This window comes from Phoca vitulina, unplaced genomic scaffold (assembly GCF_004348235.1).
Source record: "Phoca vitulina isolate PV1807 unplaced genomic scaffold, GSC_HSeal_1.0 scaffold7, whole genome shotgun sequence".
NCBI classification, from domain to species: Eukaryota; Metazoa; Chordata; class Mammalia; order Carnivora; family Phocidae; genus Phoca; species Phoca vitulina.
This window is the reverse complement of record NW_022589710.1, coordinates 59,941,769-59,954,243: the sequence shown is the minus strand read 5'-3', so window position 1 is coordinate 59,954,243 and position 12,475 is coordinate 59,941,769. Positions and strand designations below refer to the sequence as shown.

At 37.3% G+C, this 12,475-nt stretch overlaps 1 protein-coding gene across 2 annotated transcripts in view; it reads left to right on the top strand.

The window, feature by feature from the left end:
• Positions 1 to 11,298, top strand: part of TRIP11 (thyroid hormone receptor interactor 11) — a 65,466-nt gene extending 54,168 nt beyond the window's left edge. The window contains exons 17-21 of one of the 2 annotated variants that reach the window (XM_032405799.1): positions 1,328 to 1,409; positions 2,450 to 2,564; positions 2,992 to 3,108; positions 4,700 to 4,844; positions 7,619 to 11,298. In XM_032405799.1, the coding sequence (XP_032261690.1) occupies positions 1,328 to 1,409; positions 2,450 to 2,564; positions 2,992 to 3,108; positions 4,700 to 4,844; positions 7,619 to 7,839 (680 nt within the window). In that variant the 3' untranslated portion in view covers positions 7,840 to 11,298. The remainder of the gene's footprint in view (positions 1 to 1,327; positions 1,410 to 2,449; positions 2,565 to 2,991; positions 3,109 to 4,699; positions 4,845 to 7,618) is intronic. The other variant, XM_032405800.1, reaches the window with a different exon arrangement.
• Positions 11,299 to 12,475: the final 1,177 nt, after the last annotated feature.

Genomic DNA, 12,475 nt, shown 5'->3' with positions numbered 1-12,475 from the left:
GTACTGGAACAACTGGATTATCTACATGCACGAGAACGAAATTGATCCCTTACCTCACACCATGCGTGAAAATGAACTCAAAGTGGATCACAGACCTGCATTTTAGAGTTAAAATTATAAAACTTTTAGAAGAATACACAGGAATAAATCTTTGTGATGTTGAATCAGGCATTGATTTCTTTGATGTGACTAAAAGCACAGGTAACAAAAGAAAAAAGTTGGCCCTCATCAAAATTAAAAACTCTTGTACTTCAAAGATAGCATCAAGAAAGCAAAAGGACAGCCCACGGAATGGGGGAAAATGTTTGTGAGTCCTATATCTGACAAGGGGACTTGTATCCAGCTACCACCAGGAAAATGCAGCATAATTCAGAGTAGTTTTGTGGAAAGAGGTCAGAGTCTAGTGTTTGGATTGGAGTGATTCTTGATTTGAAAAGTAGAGCACTGCTGCAGAGCAATCTCTTCATTTCTTTCAGAACCAAACTTGTAATCTAGCTTGGGTAAGCATCTCCTTCAGCTCAAATTATCCACTTCTGAGGTGACAGGTATCAGAGCTCGCTGGGTCTGGCTGAGAGTGCCTTCGTCTGGGAATTGTTGGCCCCGTGGCACAGTTGGATTTATGAACAGGGTATCTCCTGTTGTAATTCTAGACTTTGCCTGTAACACTGCTTGGATTCCAGCTGTTCCACCAAGATTTTACAGATTTAAATAAGAATCATAAAATAAAATAGTCCAGCATTCTTCTGAATTAGTCACATAAGCTATCGTTATTTTGATTAATAGGTTAGAACCAGTGATCTGAATTGGGTTTTGCAACCTATATATCTCAGAATACTTTGTCCTATGAGCTGAACCCCGAGCTGTGCTCTTAGTTGTATTAAATACTCTTCTTAGCTTACTAAAAACCAGAGTCCAGCCAGGAAAATGGAAAAGGAAAATCTAAAATTGTCCTTTCCACTTCTCCCCCATTAAAGAGTGGCTCTGGAAATGTTTTATGCACAGAAGCAGTGGTGAAAAATCTTTTGCTATTAAGTTTCTGAAGAGAATGAAAACCCTTTTTCAGTTTTTAAATTTTCTGTTAAAGAATCAAATACTTTATTGGGGATAAACTGTGTGAATAAAGGCATAGTCTGGCTGCTAGGTAATTTCTATACCAGAAAGCCCAGTTCCTGAACCAAAGAAGAGATGGAAGTTATTAAATATTACTAATTAGAATAAGTGTACATATTCAAAGTTAATAGGAAAGATGTTATAAATCTCATTATATATTCATCCAGGCTATTTTAATCAGTTTAATGACTGTCTTTATTCACATGTTTTAAAACAGATGAACTCCGACAAGAAATGCTGGATGATGTACAAAAGAAATTGATGAACTTAGTAAACAGCACAGAAGGAAAAGTGGACAAGTATGCTCTGCCTTTTAACTTTTATGTATTTTATGGAGATTACCTTTATGGTAAAAAGAGCTTCTACATGTAGATGTTTATATGTGATTAAGTTTTTAAAAAGCCTTTTTTTGTATGGTGATGAGATGTAGGTCGTTTTCATGAGGAGTCAGTAGAATAACTTCTCTTGGTTTTTAAATGGATTTTTCCCAGCTCAAATTCTTTTTCTTAAAACCATGTGGAAGAGTTAAAACATCACCATAATAGGAAGTATGTAGAAAATAAAAAGTTTTATTCTTAGCATTCTTTTGAACTCTCTCTTGCTGTCCTTAAAGAACATACCTTGCTTCAGTGCTTTAGGTCTGAAACCTAGGTATATATGTAACATATCATTAATATTTGAAAGATTTAGATATTATTAGCAAATTTTTAATAAATGTGAGCGTGGGCGTAGAAGCATACCTGTGAAGCACAAGAGCTGTCCTCACCATTTGAGGTGGGGAGGGAGACATTGGGAGTATCTTAAGGCAGAAGCCAGACAGACACTGAGAGTCACTGAGCACCATCTCAGTTGATTGATTTGGTTGGAGAAAGTAAGTGGGTAATAACTGATGTTTTAAAAGGTATGCATTTTTAGATTGTTTGAAATGTCTTTGGTTAGACTTGTCAAGAGGTTTTTTTTTTTTTAAGTACTTCAAAATATTTTGTTGTTTAGTGGTTTCTTGGTAACTTTTTTTTTTTTTTTTTTTAAAAGATTTTTTATTTATTTATTTGAGAGAGAGAATGAGATAGAGAGAGAGCATGAGAGGGGGGAGGGTCAGAAGGAGAAGCAGACTCCCTGCTGAGCAGGGAGCCCGATGCGGGACTCGATCCCGGGACTCCAGGATCATGACCTGAGCCGAAGGCAGTCGCTTAACCAACTGAGCCACCCAGGCGCCCTCTTGGTAACTTTTTAAAGTATAATAAATATGTATATGTTTATAGTGTTTATTGTGTGGGTACACTAAATATGGGGATAACTTTTGAGTTAGCCTGAGCTGTTTCTGCCTTTATTTTCACAGAATCCTAATGAGAAACCTCTTCATTGGACATTTCCACACGCCAAAACATCAGCGCCACGAGGTGCTACGATTAATGGGGAGCATCCTGGGTATCAAGAGGGAGGAAATGGAGCAGGTAACTGAACGATGGACAGTCATTCTGAATATTTTTATAACTCAGATAGTGGCATCATATAAAAGTGTCTTCTTTTACTCTATATTATACAGCTTTTCCTTTTTCTCAGTAATGTGGAAATGGACCAGTTCATACTACCATGAAGAGGTGGATTTGTTCAACTTGTGTAATACTAGTTTTGTCACTTATAAGTCACGTCTCCTGTCAAAATGCTAAGTTTTGAGACATGACAAGCCTCAACTCTGATTTGAGATAGTGCTTAGGATGACATTTTATTGTATGTGTAGCCTCTCCCAGTAAGAAGCGTTTACTAGGAATTGGACTTGAAAAGCATAGTGTGCTACCATCTGAAATCAAGTAAAAATAGTTCTTATTTTTTTCTTTTCTTGTATTGATAAAACTTTTCTGTTTTAAAATAATCTTTTAGTTGCTTCACGGAGATCAGGGTGGTGTTACCAGGTGGATGACTGGGTGGCTTGGAGGAGGATCAAAAAGTGTCCCCAACACGCCTCTGAGACCAAATCAACAATCTGTGCTTAATAGCGTAAGCGCCAATTTTATTCTTGCTCTGATATGAGTGGTCAGATGGATGTGCCTCGCATTCATGTGTGAAAATCACATTTCTTGTTTAGGCTATTTTATTATACAGCCCTTTTATTTTGGAGTTGTGGAAACTGATATCCAGAGAGGTGATTAGCTTAAGGATAATAAGCCAGTTTATTTATTTTATTTTGTTTATTTATTTTTAAAGATTTTATTTATTTATTTGACAGAGAGCACAAGCAGGGAGAGGGGCAGAGGGAGAGGAGAAGCAGGCTCCTCGCTGAGCAGGGAGCCCGATATGGGACTCAGTCCCAGGACCCTGGGATCATGACCAGAGCTGAAGGCAGATGCTTAACCGACTGAACCACCCAGGCACCCCATTAAGCCAGTTTAAATAAATTTATTGCATATATGTTTTATTTTAGCTTTTTATTTATACAGTACTTTTGTTTTTCAAAGTATTAAGTATTTTTGTATTTGATCATGCTGCTATAGGCACAGCATCATTTGTCTTACTACTAAATTATGAGATTTTTAAAGACAGAGGCTTTATTTTATGCATGTTTGTACCTACCTGGTCATTCAGCACTTACTTACTGAGCACCTGCTGTGTACCAGACTGTTCTCAACTTTGGGGATGCAGCAGCAAACCAGAAGACAAAGTGCCTGCCCTCAACAAACTTACATATTGGCAGGAGGAAGAAGTTAATAAACATGAAAACACAGTGCCTGGTAGTCTGAAAGAACATTAATAGAGTAGCTTGGGACACCTGGCTGGCTCATTTGGAAGAGCATTGACTCTTGATCTCGGGGTCATGAGTTCAAGCCCCACATTGGGTGTAGAGATTACTTAAATAAATAAATAAAAACTAAAAAACTAAAAATAAATAAATTGAGTAGCTCTGTGAATTATGTGGAGTTTGCTTCTTTATTTTACTTTGTTTTTTAATAAAGAAGAAACTGAGGATAGGTAATATACCCAGAGCTGGTTGAAGATAAAAAATACCCTAGTTTAAATCAGATGGCATGAAATTTATTTTAAAGGAGAGGTCTAGGGGTGCCTGGCTGACTCAGTCGGTGGAGCAGGGGTTGTGGGTTCGTGCCCCATGTTGGGTGTAGAGATTACTTAAAAATAAAATCTTACAAAAACAAAGGAAAGGTTTACACTACATTATTTTAATCTGATAATATTACTGGTGAGCTTTTGCTATATTCATTGATTAAATATGACTTTTAATACTTGTTTTTGGTGCTGTGTTTCATGTCCTTGTAAATAGAACTAAAATGATTTAAGACGATGTCTTAAGTGCCATCAATGGCAAGAAATTTGTCATCAGGTAGCAAATTATGACTAAGGTTTGTAACAAATGTTATCATCAAACATTATTGATTATATTGCTAAAGGTTTTAATTGATAAACATAACTAAAGCACTAGTAGTTTTAATGGTTCATAAAGCTTAATTATAAAGAAATGATTCAGAAGGCATGATTAGTTTTTGATATTTAATTAAAGTAGCTGGTACATTTTTTTGGTTGTAATAAGTATAATTTAATATCTGCCTAATATATAACCCAAATATTATTTCCTTAGTCTTTTTCAGAACTTTTTGTTAAATTTCTAGAAACAGAATCTCATCCATCTGTTCCACCACCAAAGCTTTCTGTTCATGATATGAAACCTCTGGATTCACCAGGAAGGAGAAAAGTAGTTACAAATGTACCAGAAAGTTTTAAAGGTAAAACCAGATATTTGTTTTTTCTACAATTTAAAAAATTGAATGTGTAATTTATGATTATGTTTTACCGTGATCTTAACTAAATTTTTAGTGTTTTTGAAAATGTGCAGTGAATTCTTCCAAAATTCCAACAAAGCATTAGATTTTGGCTTCATATATTCTGTAGCAATCTGATACTTAATTAGCTTAGATTAACCTAAACAATATGAAATATTTTTCCTTTGTATATTGCAATAATTCTTCTCTCTGCATAAGCCACTTTGAATTATTCTTAGAAGTGCTGGTGAACCAGTAAACCTTTGTTTGGTCATCTGTTTTTCTTTCATACTAATGGTGCTTATTGCTAAATTAGAGTTAAAAATGTAGTTTATATTCAGATTGTTTCAGTTTCTCTGTTATAAAAATTTATCCTTGATAAATTTTTGCACACATCCTTAATGTTTCCCTTAAGATAAATTTTTGAAAGTATAATACCTACATGTAGACATTTCTTTTTTTTTTAATTTCTTTTTTTTTTTTAAGATTTTATTTATTTATGAGAGAGAGAATGAGAGACAGAGAGCATGCGAGGGAGGAGGGTCAGAGGGAGAAGCAGACTCCCTGCTGAGCAGGAAGCCCGATGCGGGACTCGATCCCGGGACTCCAAGATCATGACCGGAGCCGAAGGCAGTCGCTTAACCAACTGAGCCACCCAGGCGCCCTACATGTAGACATTTCTTAAGAATTAAAATATAATGGCAAATTACCCTCAAAAAAAAAAAAAAAAAAAGTAGTTTATAGTTAGAGAAAAGTTTTTCTCCCTGTGGACATCTAAGTGTTAATATTCAATAACCAAACCTTGGTATGTTAGTAATATTTGTAAGAGCGGTTTAGTAAACTGGCTTAGACATCCAAGAATGTATTGAAGCATTCTTGTATGTTAAAAGGTCTGCCTACAAGCAAATGGTTTGGTGGTTCTGTGATCTGTATGTATAGTTTTCTATCCCACTAGGTCGAAAGGGCCTTATTTATATTTATGTCCCAATATTACAGGCATGCAGTAAATTTTCTTGAGTTGAAATTGCACTATAATCCATTAGACTATGAACAGATTGTTTATTAGAAAGTCTCTCTTTTATCTGAAATCTTCGTATTTTAATACAGACTAAAATGTTTGCTAGTTGGACTTTAAAAGTGTATGTTATATACTCTCAAGTTTATATCACATCAGATACTTCAATTTGGATAAAATACTAAAGAATTTATATTTTGAAATTTTGAAGTCTAATTTAGCCAGATTATTTCTATTTTCCTGAACTTTTATATAAAAAGAAATGGTAAAATTTGTTTGGATAAAAGGTTTGGCTCCGAAATTTAATAAAAAGTCTTCACTTTATCGAACAGCTACAGACTGTACTAAAAACACTTTTTTCTTGGGGCGCCTGGGTGGCTCAGTTGGTTAAACATCTTCCTTTCGGCTCAGGTCATGATCCCAGCGTCCTGCGTCTCCCTCTCCCTCTGCCTGCCGCTCCCCCTGCTTGTACTCTCTCTCTCTCCCTCTGTCAAATAAATAAATAAAATCCTTAAAAAACAAACAAAACCATACTTTTTTCTTGCTACATTAGGTTGTAGCATCTTCAAGTGGATTCCAGAATTCATTATGGCAATGTCTCCTGCTCCCTGTCCTCCCTTCCGTCTCCATCCCTTCCCGCTCCATCTGTCCCCCCTCCATCCCTTCCCCTTCTTCCCTCTCTTCTTCCCTTTCCCCCCTGCCTTCACTTATCAAGACATGTGCCCAGTTTGGTTTGGATTGATCAGAGACAAAAGCCAGTGATATTCTGAGCTGGTACAGGGTTTACATTAAAAAACAACAACAAAAGACAAGCTTAGTCTTTAATGCTGGATTTGGAAGTGTGTGACAAGGGTCAGAGCTTACTAAGGAGCACCGGAAGCTTTTCCAGAGTTTGGAAAGTTGTCATTCACAGAGAAGTAAAGCTTGGGGACCCAGGGTGCTTGACGTTAAGTTGATTGGGTGAATTTGTCTCAATGCTTTCTTTGTGTTAGAGGCTTCTTTTTATTTTGAGTTTCCCATTGCTTGAGTGGTGCTTGTCTCTTAACAAGGAAGTTGTTAGCTGTCTTGGGTAATAAAGCAGAGTTCTATCCACCAGGACATTAGGGAATTAACAGATACCTATTCCAATAAAAAACTAGTTTTAGCGTAACTTGATAGAGAAATGATCTAGTGGAGAATTGTTTCAAACCTTTGAATGTCTGAAAAAGGAGGATTAGGTAATGTAATGCGAAAAAATTGTTTTTCTTTGGGTAAATTAATATTAAATTTGATTGTTATTGTGGAATTGGTGCCAGTTTTTTTCATGGCCCTCATAATTATTGGGGGAAAAGGAGTTATCAAGTCCTTCCATGTTTCAGGTGAATAGTTAGAAAATTTGCATTGTAACATAGAAAACACCCTCTGAGAAGCCATTATTAAAGTAAATGAAATTCATCAGTTATATAACTGGTATTTGGATATCAAACAACAATATTAATGTGCTTAATAAAGTATTAGCTGTGTGTACAGATATTCCTCCCTCCCCAGTTCTTTCTCCATTCCTCTCGCTTCCTGTCTTGTCTTTTTTTACCCTTTATATGTCATAGACCCTGTTTAGCGGATCCAGAACCCAGCAGCATGGGAATTAAATTTATTTGGGGGCCAAATCTAGGAACCTAAACACATGTGTAGTGTTAACTAAATAATATATAGGAGATTAACTAACTTGTGTTTTATCATCTAGATACCACAGAATCCAGATCTGGTAGAAGAACAGATGTGAATCCATTCTTGGCCCCCCGCTCTGCGGCTGTGCCTCTCATTAACCCAGCTGGACTTGGGCCTGGGGGGCCTGGGCATCTTCTGTTGAAACCCATTTCGGGGGTGTTGCCCACATTTACACCTTTGCCAGTGTCCCCTGACCACAGCGCTGGAGTTGTGTTGAAAGACCTTTTAAAGCAATAGGTGATTCTCAAGCCAGAGACAACATACGTAGCACTTTAAAGAAACCGTGAACACTATATGTATGTACTTTACCACAAAGTGGCCTTTCAGAAAAAGTCATGTATTTGTTTGCAGTTGTACATTCTCTAAACTTAATAAAAATATTCTTTTTGCTTTTAGAAATTGCAGGTGTCCCAGGAGGAAGTGTTTGCTGTAGTATATGCTTTTTTCCTTCTCTGATTTGGCCTCATTTAAGCTAGAAACATTGGATCTTTCATCTTAATTTACAAAAAATAAGAAAAATATAAAGAAAGATAAAAATTTCTAGTAGCTATATATCAGCTCTTTATTTCTATGATTTTCAAGCTCATTTAAGCTAGAGACATGTGGTTCATCTTTTAAAGATTATCAAGAGATTTACAAAAAAAGGAGAAAATAATAGTAGTGGCTTATCTGTATAGTGCAAACAGTTGATCTGAAGCGTATATTGGTCATCTTTTTTTTTTTTTCTTCATTAGTCCTCTTGAGAGGACTTTGTGTAGACAGGCCAACAACAGGGTTGTGCCTGGGAGATCATAGGTGTCGGGACGTGGAATGTGTGTGTGTTTGGTTCTATGCAATTTTATCACACGTGTCGATCGCTGTGATCAGCACTACAGTGCAGTTCAGATACCCAGCAGTTTCGTCAAGGCTCTCGAGCTGCCCTGTTGTATTTTATAATCGCCTAGTCTCTGGCAACCACTGACTGCTCCCAAGCTCTGTAATTTGGTCACTTCAAGAGTGCTGTGTAAGTGGACTTGTGCAGTATGTAACCTTTGGGATTGGCTTTTTTCACGCAACATAATTCCCTTGAGACCTGTCCAAGTTGTTACATGTATCATGATTTGTTCCTTTTTAATGTTGAGTTACATAAGGTGGAGATATGATTTAGTTTTAAGAGCCAAGGTATCTTTTTAAAGGTATCATCTCAAAAATGTTTGCTCACACACGTGCACACAGCTTTCGGGTAGGTGTTACGTCAAACAGCTGCGTTTACGTACCTACAGTTGGCGATATCGCTGAACGGGATACCTCCCGCCCTTTCTGCGGAGCGGTACAAGAGCCGCGTCGGTCCGGGGGTCCCCGCTTCTCATCCTCCTGCTCACTGAGGGCAGAGACGTCAACAGCACCAGCACCAGCTGTTTGCAACTGAAGAGGAAGGGAGTAGTTCTTTAATTTTTCACAAACCCATCCTAAAAAGTCTTGACCTGGAACTTCATTATATCGGGATGTTCGTGTTTGTATTAGTCGTTGGAATTGTACATTTAAAGACATTTCTTGCGAATTTTGTAAATTCCAGTATACCTTGAAAATAGAAACATCTGTATAACAAGGAAAGGTGAAAATAATACTAATTCAAATATGTAAATAGGCCTGGCCCTGGCCAGGGCTCAATTTGGTTGTTTGTAAATTTTGCTGTGATGAACTGTCTACTGTCTACTGTGTTTAGATTGGAAGATTAGAAGTCTTCATGTGTGGATGGGTAAAGCTCGTTTTTCTGAAATGTTTAGTAGCCGAGACGTCGCTGCCTCAGAACCTCACCTGTCTCCCGAGCTAATGTATTTATATCCCGTTCTTTGTTCAGTCCACTTTAAAGGAAGTTGTTGGACAGGTTCTATATTAGAACTGTCAAACTGCCTCTTGTCCGTTTTGCCCATTATTATTTCTCTATGAAATTATTACCTTTAGGTTTTATATGATCCTTCCAAAGATGCTTTCACTGGCCATCCTAAATTATGTGCTGCTTGCCATTGAAGTTTCATTTCAGTGTGGAGCATCTGAAATAAAAGTTTCTAAGTTAAAAAAAAAAAAAGACACATGATCCTTCATTTTGAAGAAAGAGAACATGCAAAAAAAGTTTCATCTTTTAATTTGAAAAGGAGATGCTACATATTTAAGTAGCATATCATCATATTTTAAAGGCCTTTGAGGACATTTTGAGCATCCCCCCACCCGTAAGTTTGAAAGCTGTTATGGATGCACTGCATATCTAAACATCACAGCATGACCTTTCATGGCTGCTATTGAAGTATGTGACTTTGTCCTCAAGCTGTGGTACCTAATGCATGGTTGAAACTATAGCTCACTGGTATGCATACTAAGTGTGTGTTGATCTAAACCAGACATAACTCATCTACTTTTCTGAAACCAAGTTGTGTCAGAGATGAGCCATCTGCTCAAGGAATCTTAGTAACCATACAGTGGTGAAGCATATAATTGTTATTTTAGCAATAGGACATGGCAAACGGTATTTTTCCTGCAATATTTTAACTACAGTACTTTTACTGTTTACTTCTCTCTAAACTTACTAGAATTTGTGGTTTAATTTTGCTTTAGCTGCCAGTTTTTCACAACATTCCTAATGGTTTTCAACTGCTATAATATAGTAGAAAAGCCATCCAGCCATTGAATTTGATTTTAATATAATCCTGTATCATGGTTGGTTGAGTTTTGGACCCTGCCATTATCGATTTAAAAAAAAAAAAAAAAAAGGAAACAAAACTAAAATAACAAAAGCATAGGGAGAAAGGAATGACTTTCTTAAAACCAGCCAATTAAAATATTAACTATCCTCTGCAAATAAAGCCTCCCGTTTATTTTAACCTTTTAATGGTTAATTGAAAAAGGGGGAAAAGACTCAAAATACTTATCCAATTAGTAGATGGAAAACAAACTTTGTCTTCAGGGTTAGGGGAGTGATAAAGTAAAGAATTAATGGGGGAGTGCCATTATGCGTCAGACTTAAAGCATTTGAATCTGATTTTTCAAAACCAATGAAGTTTTTCATATATCAAAGTATTTAAAATGTCTTCCATCCACAAAAATTTCCTTTAATTTTGTAAATATCAAGTAAGTATAACTGATATTTATTTTATATATTCCTATGGAAAAAGTAATGGTATTTTAATGTTCTGACATTTGTGATTATTTGCCAGTCTTTACTTTTTAACTTATTAAGGTTTCTCTAATTAAACTTGATAAGTTGTCTTTTGGTTTTTAGGGAAATATCTAAATGTGGGAAATTTACAACCCAACCTTAATATTGGGTTGTGTTTTATAGAGCTAAAGTCAATGCATTTCTGAATTTCTCAGGAGCACTGCAAGGCAAAAAAAATACTCTAAGTAAAAATGATATATGTAAGTTGGCAATGTCTTTATCCACAATAAAAAAATTTTTTTAGCAAACAGCTGCTGACTTTTTCTTTAGAAGGGGGAGAAATGACTTACACATGTTGTTTATAGCAGCAGTTGAACTACGGAAGCTAATGTCTTCAAGTGTTCACCGGATGTTGCTGTTAGGATGCCGTGTGAGCCTTGGAAATGTTAAGTATGAACAATTTAATAGAGGCCGAAGATTTTGTATGAAAAGAGGATCTGAGAGGTTTTAGCCAGCCTTTTAATTTTTTTTCAGAGGTAATATGCATCATTGGGCTCTTGGTTTTTCAACAAGATAATCAGTTATGTCTTCCATTTTTTTCTGAGGTGTAGAACTTGAATATTTTTAACAGTTTATGTGATGGTGGTATTGGAAGGAGCATGGTTTTTAGAGTTGGGAGATGGAGTACTGATTTTGATCGATCCTTTCTCTGTGATCTTTAACAAAATTGCCTTGACTATGAGACTGATTTCTTTCATCTTTGAACCCCCACATAGTAAATGGTCAGATAACATATTCACTCACAATATTGAATGAATAAATGTATCACTTGTGGAAATGCTTTATTTATAAAGCCTATAGTTCTACACGGATTTTAGAAGTTGTGATTATTACTGCCAAAAAGTGGGTAAGAATGTCAGGGGTGGGGGTGTTACTGAAGCCAAGGGTTGTTCAAGAAGGTAGGAAGAGGTCAAAAGTGTGAAGTGCTTGCTGCCCTGGCAAGATAAGTTTTGAGAAGAATCCATTGGATTTAGGGACTGGGAAGTTGTTGGCTTTGAGCTTGAGCTGTGTTCATGGAATGGCGGAAGCAAAAGCCATATTGTCAAGTGGGTTGAGTTGGTCATGAGCAAGTAAAGATGTGTTTGTAGGCAACTCTTTGAGAAATCAGGCTGTGAGGGGGAAAGAGGACTTGAGTAGATGAGTTGGGTGGAGGGAAAGTCGTGTTAGGCTGGGAGGCTGAAGCCTGTCTGAGTGCTCCTGGGAGGACACAGCTTAGGCCAGACCAAGAGGCTGAAGACCATGCAGAGAGTTCCTGAAAAGGGGGAGCTGATAGAAGCAGAACACAGGGGACGCCTGGGTGGCTCAGTTGTTGGGCGTCTGCCTTCAGCTCAGGTCATAATCCCGCGGTCCTGGGATCGAATCCCACATCGGGTTCCTTGCTTGGCGGGGAGCCTGCTTCTCCCTCTGCCTGCCGCTCCCCCTGCTTGTGCTCGCGTGCGCGCTCCTTTTCTCTCTCTCTCTCTCTGACAAAATCTTTAAAAAAAAAAAAGCGGAACACGGAGGGTTGGCCTGAGAGAGGAAGGCCGCCTTTCTTGGGACCAGAGTGAGGGAAGAGAGGGCAGGTGGAGGGTGGACTGAGGTGGAGGGAAGTTGTGGGAATTTAATTCGGTGACGTTGGCAGGGAGTTTATCTGCTAAAAATGAGGGGATGGGGAGGGTCTGAGGCAGGAGAAACCCAGTC